At 42.9% G+C, this 18,337-nt stretch overlaps 1 protein-coding gene across 2 annotated transcripts in view; it reads right to left on the reverse strand.

The window, feature by feature from the left end:
• Positions 1-4,040: 4,040 nt before the first annotated feature.
• Positions 4,041-18,337, reverse strand: part of Plcxd2 (phosphatidylinositol specific phospholipase C X domain containing 2) — a 52,281-nt gene continuing 37,984 nt past the window's right edge. Inside the window, exons 3-5 of one of the 2 annotated variants that reach the window (XM_032900258.1) lie at positions 16,788-17,029; positions 10,073-10,272; positions 4,041-4,388 (exon numbers count right to left, since the gene is read on the reverse strand). In XM_032900258.1, coding sequence (XP_032756149.1) covers positions 10,116-10,272; positions 16,788-17,029 — 399 coding nt within the window. In that variant the 3' untranslated portion in view covers positions 4,041-4,388; positions 10,073-10,115. Of the gene's footprint in view, positions 4,389-4,451; positions 10,273-16,787; positions 17,030-18,337 lie in introns of those variants that run through there. The other variant, XM_032900257.1, reaches the window with a different exon arrangement.

Raw genomic sequence — 18,337 nt, forward strand, 5'->3', positions numbered from 1 at the left:
GATTTGAGACCTGTAAGATAAAGAATGTGTGTTGTTTTGTGTTATCAAGTTAGGTGCAATTTGTTGTGGCAAGAGGTCGGTGATAACGCATGCCTTGCTTTATAATAGTGGCTGTTTTTAAACCCGTCCACAAGGGAATGCTTTTATTCATCTAGTCTCTATTTTTTTTTTTTGAAATGGTAACCCCTTCCCTGGTTATTCCCCACACCCATGCTGCCAGGGGAGACAGCTGGAAATGGTAGGAAATAGCACCAGGAAGAGACTCAGAGCTTGGACTTTGTTCTTTCATCCTTTCTCTACCTACTGCCTGAGAACTCTGAAAATTTGAAACTTAAATCTGTACCGGAGAGATGACTCAGCAGTTAAGAGAATGGGACTGCCCCTTTCAGAGGACCTGGGTTCGGTTCCCAGCACACAAATGGCCACTAACAACCATCTATAGCTAACATTCCAGCGGATTCACTTCCTTCTTGTGGCATCTGCTGGCACTATGCATGCATGTTGTGTGCAGACATATACAGGCAGAACACCCATACACATAAAATAATAATTTTAAAAGTCCTTAAATCTAAGTCATGTAACAACTTGGAAACATTAAAGCTATCTACATTAAGTTTCCATTTTATAGCTCTACTCCATACTGCTCATGTTACATGACTTCTGGATCCTTCTAGTTATGAGGTGAGGAGCTCTGATTTACCCACTTCCCTCTGAGAGGGAGTGTCCAGACCTCCACCCGTGAGCCTGCTACCTGGTCTCTACAGTTCATCTAACTATTCCATAAGATTCTTCAGACTTAACTTAGTCTTTCTACCTGATTTTTTTTTTCTCACTTTACCTCCCAAAAGAGTGCCTATACTGAACAAATTAGCATGAGTCTTAATTCTGTTTAGCAGGGAGGACCAAACTTTTCTAGTAGTAATCTAAATTAGCCATACTTGTTTGCTTAGCAGAATTTAAGTGATAATTCATTTCATACCTACTGAAATGCAATGGTCTATAGCTTTTTAGAGTCATAGATCATTTCTTCATTTATTTTATTGTTTAAATGGTATATATATATATGTGTGTGTGTGTGCACGCGCGCGTCTGTGTGTGGGTATATACATGTGAGTGTTGGCGCCCATGGAAGCCAGAAGTCAAGTTCCCAGGAGATGGAGTTATAGGTGTCTGAGAGTCACCCAATATGGATGCTGGAAAGCAAATTTGGACCCTCTAGAAGAGCAGTTATAAGCCTTTAACCACTGAGCTGTCTCTAGCCACAAGAATATAGATTGTCTTTTGAGGATCTAACGAAAGCTATAGCCTCTCTGCCATAAAGAAGTATGCATTTGCTAAGATTTGGGGCATTATGTTTTCCTTTTGCAGCATTTTAGCTCTCCGGAACTAATCTCTGATGTGTGTAAGTTCACAAGGCTGGCAAGTTAGCAGATGTCAGTCTAATGGTGTCTTCCTTTTATGCTTTACAGAGGGATAAAATGAGGTCTCCTGGGCCTAGATTGAGTGAACACCCAATTAGGTGAAAGTCTTCAAGCAAGAAAGTCTTCAGCTGAGTTCTCAGGTTAAACAAAGAACAGCTTTCAGTGGCCTCCTTATGCAATAAGAATTAACTGTTCAGGACCTTTGTACAAGATAATTCCTACTCTGTAGATGCTTGGTCCCTCAGACTAAAGGCTACCCAACCACCGAAACCATCTCTATCACATGATGCTCATGGACAGAGGCCAACAGTTCTATTCTCCTCCAAGCTGGATGCTACCCTCAAACACGGGCCAGCTGTGAAAACATCCTGATCTGACATGTGTCCAGGTTGTCCTGGGTGAGGTTTGAGGCACACAGCCACTGTCCCTAGTTTGCAACATCCCACTCTCTGTGAGACTGAAAGGTTTCAATTCTTCAAAATCATAATATACTTTTAGTCACAAGGAACAGATGTATGGGGGGAACAAAAATATGCAGCTAGTTAGAAGAATTCCTTTTGGAAAAAAATGTCACACATACACAAAAACATCCTGGACTTTCAGGCACCTTCACCTCAGGGAATCACAGAAAGGCAATCATTTCCAACATGAAGAAGTGAGTTTTGTTCTCTGCATCGGTATTTATCCAGTGTGGCCATGGGTGGGGTTGACACAAGGGCCTTTCCCCTCTCTGGAATGAATTGTTTTAAATGTGGAAGATGGATGCCTACAAAAAATGTGAAGTTCTGAAAAAAAGAGCTGTTTTTCTGTCTCACATAGTAGCCCCCATATGTTCTTAGTGAGCAAAGCATGTGTAAGAAAAAGTGCAGCAGAGCTCAGTTCTGGGGTAAAATGTGTGGGTGGCAGCATCAGCTGTGTCCCCCACCCAAGGCAGTCTAGAAAGGGTCAGAAATGTCGGTTATTCCTGTAGTTTCTTCCCAACATGTTCTTTAAAAAGCAATCTTGGAAGGAAAGTTTTTATCGCTATTGAAATACCACTTGCTACAAACATCCGGTGACCACAAAATAAGTACAACATGAGCAAACCAACATTAAATGTCAGCTGGATACCATAGCTTCCTTCTTTGTAGATGATCAAAACCTGTCCTCACTCAGCTGAGCCTTCGCTCTTTACTGATTGGAGTTGGCAGCATTCGTTTTACTTAAGGAAATGATAACCTGTAACCATGAATGAGGATCATGAACATCAATGAAATGCACATTGTCAGATACGTCACCAGCGGTATGAGTCCCACTGTCTGAACAGTGTTTGGTACAGGGATTTCACAACCTTTTATACACCAAAAACCATTTTTACTGATTCCTTCTGAGATATACCCTAAGAAATAAAGAGGGCTGGAGAGATGGCTAAGCAGTTAAGAGCACTGACTGCTCTTCCAGAGGTCCTGAGTTCAAATCCCAGCAACCACATGGTGGCTCACAACCATCTGTAATGAGATCTGATGCCCTCTTCATGTGTCTGATGACAGCTACAGTGTACTTATATATAATAAATAAATAAATCTTAAAAAAAAAGAAAGAATCACCATTTCCAGTGGTTGAATGTAGAAATATAGATGACGGTTACCTCTTAGGACATTGTCTCCATTGTCTTCCTTACATGCTACTGATTTCTTTGCCACTGACCTCCCCCACAATTGGGGTATGGAAGAATGAGAGTCATGGAAGTCTAGGCACCCAGCGTCACCCAGACCTTTTGCTGTAAGGCCCTATGTGTGGACCACACTGTCCAAGTTCTCTTTTCTGCTTCTCAGTGATTACTCCCTGTCAAATCATTCAATCAACATTCGGGTGTTATCAGGTAACTGTGATAAAGGCTTGGCGCTAGTTAGAGTGGAGGTGCAAAGCCACACCTCTAGCAGGAGTAGCTGTTACTGCGTGTTGACTGAGCACCACAATCTGTACTTTTCACAGATGCAGACTTTGCCTGTGGTCACACAGAAGGGAGATGATGGATTCATATGTAAATTCTGGCCCATATACATGCTACGCTTATAACCTGGTGGTAGTGTGGAAAATTAATCTGTGGTTAGGAATTATGGAGTCCATACATAACGCAAGAGCTTCATTGTGAGAGAAGCAATGCCTCCACAAAAGGCTTGCTGAGAAGTTGAAGGAGAAAAATATCTTTGCAATATGGGATACAGAGGACACCCACTTTGCTTGTCTTCGGACCTGGTCATAGAATACCACATTCGTGAGGTTACAGTGATGGAATCTGGTATTTCATAGAGTCATACATTATATATGGATACACGTTTTTTAAAGAAGGGATTTCCTGACTGTGATGCACATGGAAGGTGGTCAGAGACAGGTGTGGCAGATTCATAAAAGCAACACCTAGATACAGACAGAAAATTCCCACCGTGGCATCATTCTTAAATCACAGAGGTAGCTTTAACAGACATAATATAATTCCTAATCATTTTTCTAGCACATGGCTTCATGAGATGCATTGTTACTCAAAAGTAATTTGATCTCTGCTAAATTGATTTTTATAACAACTCAATAGTTTGGAAATGTATGAGGGAGAAAATGGGGAGTGCATTTGAGGAAATAAAATAGACCAAATATGACATTAAAAATAATTACAAGAAGATAATATTGTAATCTCCGATGCATCAGACAGGTCAGGTTAGTCTTCTTTATTCATTGTATGCGTGGTCAGGTGACCTCTGAGATTTTTGCATCCAGTAATTGTTCAAACTAGGGTGAGGCAGACAGGGTGATCAAGTGGGACTACGGATGTCACTAAGGTCGGGGCTAACTTTAGCAGGAAGAATTAAAGTACTAAGGATGCAGCTTGGAGAAGCATGGTAGACACGGCAGTGAACGTATTCCACACACTGCCCAACCCGGGGAATGCAGATAGGCTAGCGGAGTCTTCTTGATACCAAATCTTCAGCTCTTAAAAACAAAGTTAGACGTAGGTCAGTGAGCAAATGTTCATTCAAACCAAGGAAACATGGCTATTAAAGATTCATATTTATTACTAGGTTTAAACCTTGTTAACTGGCTCAAATCAAATACAAGGAAACACATCATCCGGTCAGACTTATTAACACTTTTTTTTTTCACAGTTAAAATGAGGTACTGTGGCTTCACAATAATTTAGGATTAACCAAGTGATTTAATCCGGATTTCAAGAGAGAAGAGATGCCATTTAATAATTACTTGATAGAGGGAAAGAAGGCAAGTGAAGTCTATATGACATTGACAATCAGGCCACAAGATACATCGCAGAGTGTCAAGAAGCATATATGCACAATTTGATCCTTAACCTTAAAACTGGTAAAATTGATTATTATTTCTTAAGTTTAGCAAACCACATGCACTGCAGTGTAAGTCAATGGATAGAAGACAAAATATAATCTCCATTACAGCATGTATCAGATACACAAATTATCCAAGACTTGTTTTTTACTGTGACGATTTTTATAATTTTAAGTTACAGATCAGGGAGGCTAAGTATTACAGTGGGTATGTACATAATACAAATACTGCATTTAATACTTATTCATACTGGGGTAATAATAGCAGCAAGGTATTATTATTTCTAGGACATGATCTAAAAGTTATCATCTTGATACTATAGATCTCTAATTGACATATTATTGGTGCTACCAACCGATTACGGGTCTTGCAACTATACAGAGCTGCCAAAGGCCTCTATGACTTTTCAAAGTGCTATGCTTCTTGGTGGGCAAGCCTGTGCTATGTGAATTAAATATTGGTCCCAATTTCAGGGCTCTAATTAAGCATAGTTCTAATGATTGGGCGGGAGCAGGAAGCAGGACAATGTGTTTGAGAAGGCTAAAGAAAAACCACCATGATGGCCAGAGCGTGCTCTCCGTCAGCATCTTGTGACGCAGTCATGGGCGGATGATGGAGATGCTAGATATAAGAGGGGGAAGTAGCATTCTATGTAGGGAATGGGCAAGGGTGACAGAAAAATGCATGGAGATTGTCGATGCAGTTGCCTCAACAGATGTGCTTCTGAATCCTCTCCCCCCCAGAAGAGAAGAGGGAATTGTCTTAATCAAACCACTTTTCTTTAAAGTGGATTTTTATGAGTTTTAAGGACAAGTGTGCTGGATTTGATGCTAAAGCACAGTATCTAAAGCAGGAGATCCTTATCTTAGGATATTTTTACACTGCCTAAGACACCGTGTCATTGTAGGGTTGCTTCAGAGTTAGGCTAGCTCAGACATATGGCCACCAGCATCAGTGTGTGTAGCAGGGAGCTGGGCAATCCAAACGTCGTGGTCGTAGGAGCTCTCTTGGGGCAGTAACAAGCTGATTAGAACCATCTGGAATTGAGGGGGAAGTTTGTATTGACACCACTTGTTATTCAATCATCTCCCTGTGTCCCAAGGTGACACTACTGAGTAATGAAACCATAGTGTCACCTACGAGGAAGCAGCTGCAGAAGAGGGGTAAGATGTGGTGGACAGTTAAGGAAATCTAGAGGGACACCTATGCTTTTCTATGCTGCACCAAATGAGTGTCCTGTTGGCTTGGATGTTTGATTCTCTCAATGTCAACTGTTCACTCTAGAGAAAGCCCACCCAGGGGCCCACATACATTTTGGCGGATTTCAATGAGCCCCACACATTACATAGACCCGGGAAGGTATAACCCATAGTCAAACTCTTTCAGCCTGTTTCACGCTCTTGCATGACTCTAACCATGTTCTCTGCGCATGTGCATAGAAGGAAGTATGATGCTAAGGGTGCCTCCCCGGAGTACAAGGCATTTAGGCCGAGCTCTAGAACCTCACATATTTTATGAACCAAACATCTGAGACTTGTGTCACTATTAGAGATGGAAGAACCAGTGACAGTTTAGCGCAGGACCAATTGCTCAGCTAAGGGAGGAGATCTCGTGACCCATTCATTAGCCTGTTCTGTTTCCCAGAACGTAACAGACAGTTGAGGACATCATCATAAAACCTCTGTAATGATGTCAGCTTGTAGTCCTTCTGCTTCTCAGAGAAAATGGTAGTTTCCTTTCAGCCTGGATTTCTTGTTGGTCTCCACCTTTCACTTTGTGCTTGTGACTGAGCTGTATCATGTCTCTTTGGAAATGCTTCCTACTGGTGAGAACTAGCCCTAACCCTTGACCCCTGACCCCTGACCCCTGACCCCTGACTCTAACCCTAACTCTAACCACTGAAGAAAACACGCAAATATCTAGACACATCAGAAAGCTTCATTTAATCTCAGAAACCTTCGTTCCATTGCCTTCCTGGACAGAAGCATACATTTCCAGATGTGAACATGAGGCTATGAAAAATCTGGGGTTCTTAAGGTCTGTCAGTATCTCTGCATAGATTGTGTGCTTTTCCTTTGCGTGTATATAAAATATTGGATTTGAACTCTAAACTCTAGGTTAACAGTTCTAAAAAATTCAGGATCTGGACCCAGCACTAGAGAAAATAACGACTATCAAATCTTATGCAGCAAATATATGCATTTTTTTGCACGACCTCTAAGATCTGCCATGATCTCAGACCAAATCCTCAAACACTCACCAATCTCTTCCATTACATCCACTCTCTGCTCTCTGTTCACTTCTAAGAAAACTGTCTCCATCCATAGCATACCTGGAACTTCTGATAAACTCAACGTTCAACCCTGAGACACTGTTCTAACCCACAGAGACCTAGGGCATCCAGGTCTGGGCCATCAAGGAAATATGGCTATGTTGGAATGGTGCAGAGAATTCATGAAGAACCCATTAAATTTCCAAACAGAAATGGCCCCAACTAAGTTTAGAGAACGTGTGTTATATTTGGATCGGAACGCTTACTTTTAAGTATGACAGAATGAGTGACAGGCCCATGTTCTACTTTTTTTCTCTGTCCAACTCACTTGAGTTTCTGCTTGGTCTTCAAGGAACAGAATACATGCAGCCTTTCCAACGTTGGAAGCCTTTTCTTGGGGCAGAGATGTGAGTAATTCCTGGGAAGAATTGTGAATAACCCTCCCCCTACCTCTCAGACTTTCAGAATATCAGCAAGTCTGGGACCCCAGAACAGCATGGACAAGTCGGTACAAGCACTTGTACACTCCCTACAGGAGAAGGGGTTCATACACGTGGCCTTGGAAGTGTTCTGTGCTTCTGTGTTCTGTTTGATGGTGCAGCATGCAAACGTTGAGGTGCACTTAAAGGTCAGAAGTGAACTACAACTTTGTATTTGAGAACAAGGGCGAAAAGGAAGTAAACAGCTCACTGAACAGTCTGCAGCCTTAAAGTGAAACTGATATCCAACTGGTGCAGATACCTGCTGACACCCAGGCTCCATAGCACCGAGCACCTGGACAAAGCTGAGGCCCAAATAAAACAGAGCAGAATGACTCTCCTCTTGCCTCCTCGTCTCTTTGCCAAGTAACAAAGGGTTAACAGAAGGGAGGGGTCTAGTCCGTTGTAACCAATTGATAGTTAACCCCCCCCCCAAATAATGCAACAATAAAAGCAAAAATAAAAACCTGGGGGTAGGCTAAGGTTTTGGGACCTCCTCTGTAGAGCTCAGCATCATAACTGAAGGGAAATTATGATGATGGGAGTATGCACTCCTCTACAATGAGGAAGCCCTGTGCAGAGAAGGCTTTGCCAAATTTGACAAGATCATTCCAGAAGCCACCTCTGGGCCAGATTCAAATTCAAGAACAGAAGTTAAATCGGGTTTTCTCAGAGGCATTTGTGCTGTGGCCTGTATGAACTATAGAAGTGAAAAGTCAAGGCCTAAGTTACTTTAGGGAAAAAAAGGTCAGATGATCAGCAATTAGGGGCAGGCATGTTTTCAATAGCTCACCCAAGATAGCCCCATGGCAGTCAGCATGCACAAATGACTAGGCAATCAAAGGGAGAGATGAGAGACGTACGAGAAGAAGGTCCAGAAATCTCTGTAAATGTACATCCCCGCCCAGGACGGCCTGTTTATATTCCTCCTTAGGAATGTGAAAACCGACACCTCCTTAGGGATTCTCAAATAGGGCTGAAGGTTAGCAAAGCGCACTCACAGATGCGCTCAGCTATTATTCCTAGTTCTCGTCTTGCCAGTGCTCTAACAGAAGTGCCTGTGTGGTTTTTCATGACCCTGTCACTTCTGTTCCTGTGCATGCCTTTGGCAGTAGCTTCCTAGAACTGGATCTCAGCCACACTTACACACTGTCCTCAGCGAGATCGGGGTGGGATAGGGGATCTACAGCAAAGTCACGAGGTCACAGCCCCTGAGATGCACCATGCAGCGCATGGGTGGACGACCACAGCAGCATCCTGGGTAGGAAAAGTCCAGTAAACATCTGTGAGTGTTCTCCAGGCAAGGAACACTACAGATCCTTACTCCATGAATAAATAAATCAATAAATACACAAACGAAGCAAATGAAAAAACAAAAGAGGGCTCTTATCAATAAAAAGCACCTCTTATCAATTAAAAAAAATTCCCCTTGTGTTTTCAAGCCCTCATGCAAAGGTAGTTGGCGAACAATCCACAGAAAGCAGACCAAATGGAAAAACAAGCGGAAATGGTCTAGCATTGCTTTTTTTCCCCTTACTTGACGACGTACGAGTCCCGCTAAATGTCCCCGAGGTAGTCTTGTTTGCAAGGAGTTACAGACTGGCTCCGAGCCCACTTGGAACTTTGTCCTTTAATTCCATTGCACGTTCCCACATATTCTGTGTCAGCCTCCACGGTGTCATGGGCAAGCCTTGTGTCCTCCGGCAGTCCCAGACAACCATAAGACATGATTCTGCTATCTGGCTTGAAGACCTTGCTCCAAAGAGGACTTTGCCGAAACGATGCAGGTACTTGCCTGATAGTCGTTTGGGGAGAAGGCTACAGAATTAAAGACTTCTGGCATGCATGCGACAAACATGCATGAGTAGTTCATGTCGGGCCCTCACACAAAAGACTTCCCACTACTGTTCCTTTCACTTTAAAGATAGGGCCCAAAACACATTAAAATGAGGAAATACATTTCTGATGCCAAGGGTAGTGTGCACTAGTTATATGAAGAACAAAGGTGCCCACTTTCAGCCCAAGCAAGATATGCAGAGCTGGCCTGTGGCTGAGCACTGTGATAAGAAACGTTTTTCCTCCTGTGGAAAAGCAGTGATGCTGTACAGTTTATGAGAGACCTGGTTCTTGGCTCCCTAGGAGCTCCTTAGAGCTCTAGGTTGATAACAGAGACCTCTCAGGGTGGTCCACACTTGCATGTACCATTCTTCTGACCAGGAATGCCTTTCTGATTTAGTCTTCACAGAGGCTCAAGTGGCCCCAGAAGTCAACCGGAGGCTGGACCAATTAAGATGCTGCATAGCCCGTGGGACCTGAAAAGGATGCTTCCATCTTCCTTTTGCCACCCCAAGCCACTGGGGAGATCCCGATGTTAACCATAGGAAATGTGCATTCTTCTCTTAGACTTAAGTGTGTAAAAGTCTCATTTGGGGGAAATGCAAACCCTTAGATTTGTTTTCTAATCCAAATAGCTATGTGAGGAAAAGGAGAGGGCCTCTTTTTCTTCCTCACTTCCCCGTGACTGCCTAGGAGGGAGCCATCTTTACTAGAACCCTCTAGAATCCTACCTTGGATCAAGAACCTCAACGTCAAATTACACAAAGCACAGATTCAACACTTAGTCAGAGCTCGATCCTCTAGAAGGTCGTTCAACTCAATCACAGTCGTGGCAAAGTCTATCAGGTCCACGAAGTCAGAGGTGATGATGTTGACGCCCATGGCTCCAGGCTTTTGAGTCTTCACCCAGTCAAGGATGGCAGGGAGATTCCTACATGGAGAAAGTGTTGGGTGAAAAGAGGACAAACAGGTAGTCGGGGTTAGAATGGCAACTCCAGAAAAAGGAAATTCTGTTACGATAAAATGTGTGTCAGAAACATATAAGCCCTTGGGGCTACTCGAACGTACGTCTTAGGTCTCCATGGAGAGGGATCAGCCTTCCACCAGAACTAACCTTTCCAGGGTTTCTCCTATGCAAATGACTATTCCCTACCAGCATCAAACAGACAGCCACATCAACAGGGCCTCTTATTGTCCAATGGCCCTCTTATTGTTAGGTTCTTAGGGTTCCTCATGAAAAATTCCAAACATATGGCAAGTGGAAAGAAGTTTTACAGTAAGTGGATCCACCCCGATCTCTTGCCACTGATATGTTACTTACTGTTTGGCTTGCCACGTATCTATTCGTCCATCACTCTCTTTCTCCATGAATGCAACGTAGCCTATCCGTTTTCCTATTGATAGATTCACCAACTGTTTTTAATTTGCAGTCATTATGAATAAACTATTATAGGCATTCTTCTATGAGTCTTTTTATGGGAATTATCTTGTATTTAACTTGGATAAAAATCAAGGGACAAACTGCTCTATGAGAGGGTTTATTTATATTTAGTTTTATAAGAAATTGCCAGAGCTTTCCTCAAGGGGGGCACTCGACTTTACAGTCCCAGCAACAGAACAGAAAAGCTCTGGACAGCTAACATTCTCCCTACAAATTGGTCCCACTAGTGTTTTGAAGTCTAGCCATTCTAAATCAAGTGTGGTGACTGATGCCTGTGATCCTAGCCCATGGAAGGTTGAAGCAGGAGGATTGCTGGGAATGCAGACTGGACTTGTGTGCCTTTTTCTTGCAAGTCTCCATCTACTCATCACTTTACTAATTTTCCACTTAACTTTTAATCATTTTTATCCTTTTGTATTTTTGTATTTGTTCTTTGAGAGTTTCACACAATATGCTTTGATAGTATTCACTCTTTCTTCTTTTAAATGTTAAATTTTAGAAATCATTTTTTTTTTTTTACATCCTGGATACTAGCCTTCTGACCGATATATTTGGCAAACATTTCTTCCACCCTACAGCTTGCCTTGTTTTTCTCAATAAGATATTTTGTGGAGCCTGGATTCCTTAATTTTGATGGATTGCAATTTGTTATCTTTTTTCTTTAGAAAGATTTACTTATGTGGATGTGTCCTTGTGAGGGTATGCACATGTGTGTGCGGAGGTGTTCACAGAGAAGACGGAGTTGGATCCCTGGAAGCTGAAGTTACAGGCTGAGAGCTGAACTTGTGTTTTTGGTTTATGCACCTCTTCAGTGAGTGCTCTTAACTCCCAGCCATCCTTCCAATCCCTCATCATTTTTTTTCTTTTAATTTCTGTGATTTGCTTAAGAAACACACTCACTTACAATTCACAAAGATTTCCTTCCCCATTTCCTCCTGAAAGCTTCAGGCAATTCACCTTTATTTTACTTTTTAAAAAACTACCAGCAGTTAATTTTGACAAAAGGCATAGAGTAAGGGTCAGGATTCACTTTCCACAGGGCTAGTTATCCTAGTACTGTTCGTGGCTCCTAAATAGAGTGATATTTAATCAGCTGTCCCTTGAGTACAGTTGCTGGGGCTATTTTATAAACAGAAGACTTCCGGTGTGACAGAGGCTCAGAGCTCGTGATGTAAATAACACTTTCAAGCTAATGTGGCCTAAGTGTGAGGAACCACAGAGGAAGAGAAGAGCAGGTAAAGCAACCGGCTGTCTTGCATCACGGTAAACAGCTCACTGAATACCCAGCAAAGGGAGGTAGAAACTGCCTTACAGTTGATTGCATGACTGGGAATCCTTTGGGTGGGATTCGCTCTAGCTAACATCCAAGGCCCCCCTCTTCTCTTACTCATGCTATCTCTGTCTATCTCCCCATCTTCCCATTTCTATCCTCCGTTGAAGCTACCCTTGCTCTACCATGAGGTAGCCTCATTTCTTGGTCTTCCAGAATGATGGTAAGACCTCAGCTCTTCTCTCAGTTAGCAGAGACTACACAGTCATAGGCTGAAACAGTATCATTGACCAATTCACTTTCTTTTTTTAATTAGCTGGTTGTGACTGATGAAAGTTCTTCTATTTTTAGCTGGGACTCTCTCTCTCGAAGATCTGAATTTACTAAAATTCCTTGTCCCTCGGCTGCTCTTCCCTGTGAAACAGGATGAGTCAGGAAGATAGTACATGGAAAGTGTTCAGAGCCATGGTTGCTTATAGCCATGTCATGTATTTGGCCAAGAAAAGGGATCATAAACAAAAGAGTAAAAAGGTAGAGAGAGAAACATTTGGGGGAGTAGGGATAGGAAATTCCTTATATAGCCACATAACAAGATGTTGGGAATAGGGTCTGAAAAGCATAGAACTCTCAGAGACAAAAGACCAAAATTTCACTGCAGTCCACAGGAAGGATGCAGTGGTAGCAAACCTGGTACACTTAGGGATCCCTGGTCAGAGCCTATGTTTGGAGAGCCTGCGCCATCTGCTGGTCAGTCTGGGGAAATGATACTTGACACCTGGAGGCAACCCCAACCCTTTGCAGACTATAAATCCATACTTTCCAATTCACATGGTGAAGAAAAACTCGTCTCAGAGACCTCAAGAACTTGTGCAGGGACATCCCATTGTCCAGGGGACTGTGTTAGCTCAGGTGCGCTGTCATAACAACACATACACTGCTGACTTCAAAGAACTGGAGTTATTTCCCTCTGTTCTAGAGGCTGGAAACTCAAGGTTAAGATACTACTGGGCAGGATTCTTTCTGAACCCTTATTCTTGACTTGCAGGTGATTTCCTCCTCCCTGCGCCCCTCCCCCAGCACCCCATGTGTCATTTTCTCTGTGTGGGCACACATATTCCTGTAGTCTCTTGCTTTTTGTTTGCTTTGGGAGATCGTATTACATATTCAAAGATGACCTTGAATGTCCCCTGGCCTATCTGAGTGCTGGGATTACAGGTTTACGGTGCTGCCATACTTAGCTTCTATTGTCTTTGGGTTTAAATGTTGTTTCGACATCAGTGTGTGTAGATTAGAACCCACTGTAATGGCCTTTCAACTTAATTCCCTCTTCAACATGCAATTTCTCCAAATTTACTCACCTTCAGATTAAGGTTTTATTTTATTTGAAGCAGGGGCTGAAGCAGGTCTGGGTGGCCTTGAACTCACAAAGATCTGTCTGCCTCTGCCTCTGGAGTGCTAGGTCTAAAGTATGCACCACCACACCTAGTTAGGTTATTATTTTAATAGAAGGATTTGAAGAGAGAGAACATAATTCAGTGACATTAATAGGGACAGCTTCAACTCCAGGCCTCCTGACTGCGTCCTGACTCACTGTGGTACTATGGATCAGGTGTCTTCCAGTCTGAGGAAAACTACAACAGAAATTCAGTCTGAATTGTCTATTTGTGTTTGTGGCTTTCTTCCAGGATGATGAAACAAAGTGAAAAACATTCTCATGTTCAAAGCTCATCCGAAAATTGGGCATTACCTTCCCAACAAGAAAACTACCTGGTCACCATCAGGAAGACACACTAGGTCTTCAGCTACATAGCATCTCTGTACAACCATTCAGGGTTCAGCCAGTCCAGACAGCTTTCAGGGTGCTGAGGGGGAGAGCCCGAGATGACTCAGTGATGAAATGAGAGTCATGTTATTTGCTGGTACTTTGGAACAAAGTCCTAACCAGAGCCATGGTCCTCTTCCACTGATGTGTAGGCACAGGAATGTAGGAGTGCACCCCTAACACTCCCATGACCTGAAGGGCTAGGATGCCAAGAGAGTTACTCATCCAAGGGGCACATTCTCACTGCCAGCTGGGAGACCTTGCCTTTGTGCTCATGGTGTCTTCATTACCACTAAACAGAGAGGCTGGGATTCAGCAGCAGCAAGACTGAGGAAGCACGATAGGAGAAGAATAGTAATGTTGTGGGTTACCAACTGTAACCAGTGTGAACTGACCAGATCCAGGCACTACTAACTCAATCACGGCTCTGGGAACACTGACAAACTAAACTCAGACATCGTCTCTGCTCACATCAGTGCCCAGGACTCCACAGACAGAAGCCCGGCAGTTCTGACAGGCTCTCAGCTCTCACAGGAGCTCTGTGTAACCGTAGCTGTAATCTGCTGTGCTGGATCACTTGGCTTCCCTGAGTATTGTCTTACATGAGGGATGGTGCGTCCCTTCTCCACTTCAAGACACTGGCCTGGATTTAAGAATCAAATAAAATCATTTGCAAAGAAGTCACGTTTTATTCAGAATAAAAGACCTATCCTTCGTGTGAAATAGTCTCTCTTAGCTGCCCAGAGAGATTTGCAGTAGATTGGTTTTCCCTCAGGTCTATAGAAATGTTCATGTTAGATTTTGCTGAAGGACTGTGTTTCTGGAGCAACGGCTACAGGATTCCTCGGTGTCTCTCCACCTGCCTCTTCCCTGGTACTCATTCTGTTTTGCTTGACCTACAGAAAACTTGACTTTATTGAATGAGTAAATAATGTTAAGCTACAAGTTTATTAAAAGAAAGAGGAAAATGGAATAGGAACTTGAATATGTATAATTATAGGTTCTTTTAAGAGGTATCACACTGGATTAAGGTTTTTGTTTGTTTTGATTTTTCGTCTGGTTGCCAGACATGGTCGCTCACACTTATAATCCCAACACTCCTGGAGACTGAGTCAGGAGGATTGCAGTCAGTCAGGGTTTCACTCTACCATACCCTTGTCCCCAGAGTGTTACCAACTAGCCTTGCCATAGCTTCTCCTGGCTTTGAGGTCATAATTCCCCTGCCTCAGCCTTCCAAATGCTTGGATTGCAGGTGTGCAGCACCATGGCCAGCCCATGGGTTGCTTTGTTTCCAGCCGAATACGGTTAATTCTGTTGAGACTTAGAAGGGCTACGTGGAAAGGAGCCCGGGGTTCTGCCCATGGTTGACATTATCAGGAGTTCTCAGTATGAAGGAAGAGTACAGTTGATTGCCTTTTAAACTCCTGACCAGGCACATGGCTATTATCTGAAATGCTCTCAAACTCAGAACCAAATGACTGTGACTGGGCATGTGACTGTCTGGGCATGTGACTGTCTGGGCATGTGACTGGGCATATGATGTGACTGAACACAGCTTTCACTATCCAAATTCCAGTTAGCACCCAGTACTCAAGAATTAAACAGATTCTTGTAAATACCATTTTTAGAAAACATTATCATTTTTAGAAATACATTAGTTTCTTCAACTTGTATTTCAAAGGATAGCCTACTGAAAACTATATTTATAATATCCCTCTATATATCATATACATATATGCATTATACACATACATTATACACATATGTACAAATACATATATACACATACATACAAATACACATATACAATCTACATATATACCCAAATGTTCATATACATGTATGTAATATGCTTTCTTGACAGCCTTTATCCATCATTCACTGGTGCCCAGGACAAAGACTATCATCTCATACAAAATGACTAGGTTGTCCTTGTTTATCTGTATATCAGGCCTAATTCTATCTCAAGGAAGTCTTTGGAGCCGTGGCATGGTACTCAAGAAGAACAACTCATGGAGGACCATCTCACAGTCCCTACCATGGAGCATAGCAGCCTGCATTTAATGCTTCTTAAACAGTGAGTATCCCAGGCCAGCTGTGTGGGCAGTAAGAGGATCACCAAACCAAACAAACAAGCAAAAAACCACTCAGTGACATCGGCTCAGAGTGCTTGTCATAGTATCAAAATATAGTGAGTATTTATGGAATAATGTAAACATTTTAGCAAAGTGTTGAAAGATTCTTAGAGCACTATTCATATACTATGCCTAGAGTCCACAGCTTTTTTTATGGGTTTATGTTTTATGGGTTTTTTTCATCCTCAAAGCTTTACTATTGTTATGAGAAGAAAATCAAGATAAATGTTGTGTGCACGTGTATTGATATGTATGTAGATATGTGTGTAGGTACATGTGTATGTGCTTGTACGGCTCTCATTCTTACTGGCCTGGAACTTGCCCATTAAGTTAGGTTTGCCAGTGTTGGATTCTGGGATCGTGTGGGCTCACTGTGCTCAGGATTGTTTTTGCAGGGGTTCTGGAAATCAGATCTTCATGCTTGCAAGACAAGAATTGTGCTAGCTGAACTATCTCCACAGTTTAAGGTGTATGGGGGGAGGGGGAGGGGAGGGAGGGGGAAGGGGAGAGGGGAGGGAAGGGGAGTCTGTGTGTGTGTGCAAACTTCTTCTGGAGCATGAGGCTAAATATGTAAACCTATAATTCCAGTATCAGGGAAGCAAAGATGGGAAGATTGTGAGTTCGAGGCCAGCCTGAACTGTCTCAAGATACCAACTAATCAACCAATCGACCCAACCGCCCAACCAATCTACCAAACCAAACCAATCAACCAACCAGCTACCACCACCAATGAATCAGTAACATAGACCCTACCTGTGGGGTAGGCGTCAGCTCTTACCTGTGAACTAGTGTGTTCTTAAGGCCCCCCACCAGGCCTCGGGCGATAGTCTTCACTCTTGGGGTGAGGATGGCCTGGGAGACATGGAAGGCTCCACGTGGGGCTCGCTCACTCAAGGTGGTCTCCAAGAAGAGAATCAGCTTTTGCACACTCGTGGTGTTTGCCCAGGGTGCCGGGATCTTCTTCCCTGGCCACAGGAATGGGTATTGCTTGTAGAAGGGACAGTGGTAGAAAATGAGAACCTGAAATGTTCAAAGCAGAAAAAGGACAGAAACATTTAAAAGCTGAGTATGGGGAGAGAAAAGTGGACAAACATTCTCAGAAGTAGCAGAATTGTTCACATAAACTGAGTGGGGGAAAAGCCACGTCTCTGTGCAAGGTTATACAGGGCAAAACGACAGATTCGAACTTTGTGTTGTAAAAACATAAGAGTGTTGGAGTCTACAATCAAATTCTCTTGGGCTAGCCTTGCTCCTCTCAGTAACCATTCGTTGTTCACATTGGTGCCTTTTGGCTTCAGGTTAAAGCCTTTGGCATATACTCACAGCAGATCACCAGCTTCCAAGAACACACGTGTCCACAGTCCGCATCCTAAACCTGTGATTATGATTTCTCTTGTTATTCCCTGCCGCCTGGTGGTCCCTACCAATATGGATAAATGCCTTGTCTTATGGCTTACTTAGTTCCTTGGCTAATCGAATCTCATGTGACCCTTTCCACAGTGGATAGGTTGTTCTAGACAACCTGAGTCTGTGCTCCAAGCCCTTTCCTATTTGGCTCAATAGCAAACCATTTCTTAGTCTCTGTGAGGTGAGAGCTGTGTTTTGCATAGATAATGTTTTTATTACAGGCATGTATTTGTACACGGCAGAGAGATGTAGTGGTCCACGAATTGTTGCAGAACATGCGTAGTATTCAGAATACACCTCAGTTCTCACCTTCAAGCAAATGGGATGTAGGTCATCAGTCTTGGTGGCATGCCCCACCCACCACGTCACCATATATATTGGCCTTATATATTACTTTTTACAAGTAAAGAAACAAGAACTTGCTTACTCAAAAATGTTTACACATGAATGCACAGAGCACCTTCTGACAGATGTGTTTTTAACAGACGCGCAAAGTGAACAAGATCATAAAGGAAAATAATAAGACATAAAGGACATATACTTATTCATATAACATATTCATAAGAAACTAATGTAGAAGCCTTATGAAAAATGCATAGAATTCCTTTGATAGGGTCTAATGAGCTCCATTAGCTGTGATTAGTGAGGTATTTTAAGACAATCTGCAGGGAATGGGACAAGGCTCTCTCCCTGAGGAAAACTGAGAGGCAGGGCCAACCCCGCAGAAACAAGGTTCTACTGCCAGCATATACGACAGGCAGGCGGTTATTCAAGGTGAGTAAAAGTGAAGATGTAGTTTCTTGTGATTTTTTTTTAACCAACCAGACACTGCCTTATTACATTCCATGCACACACCATCCCTGGGAAGTCTCTGCATATCAGGCTGAAACCAGTCTGGCCCAGAAATCATGTTTCCAGTGC

The sequence above is a fragment of the Rattus rattus genome, chromosome 4, assembly GCF_011064425.1.
Source record: "Rattus rattus isolate New Zealand chromosome 4, Rrattus_CSIRO_v1, whole genome shotgun sequence".
NCBI lineage: Eukaryota > Metazoa > Chordata > Mammalia > Rodentia > Muridae > Rattus > Rattus rattus.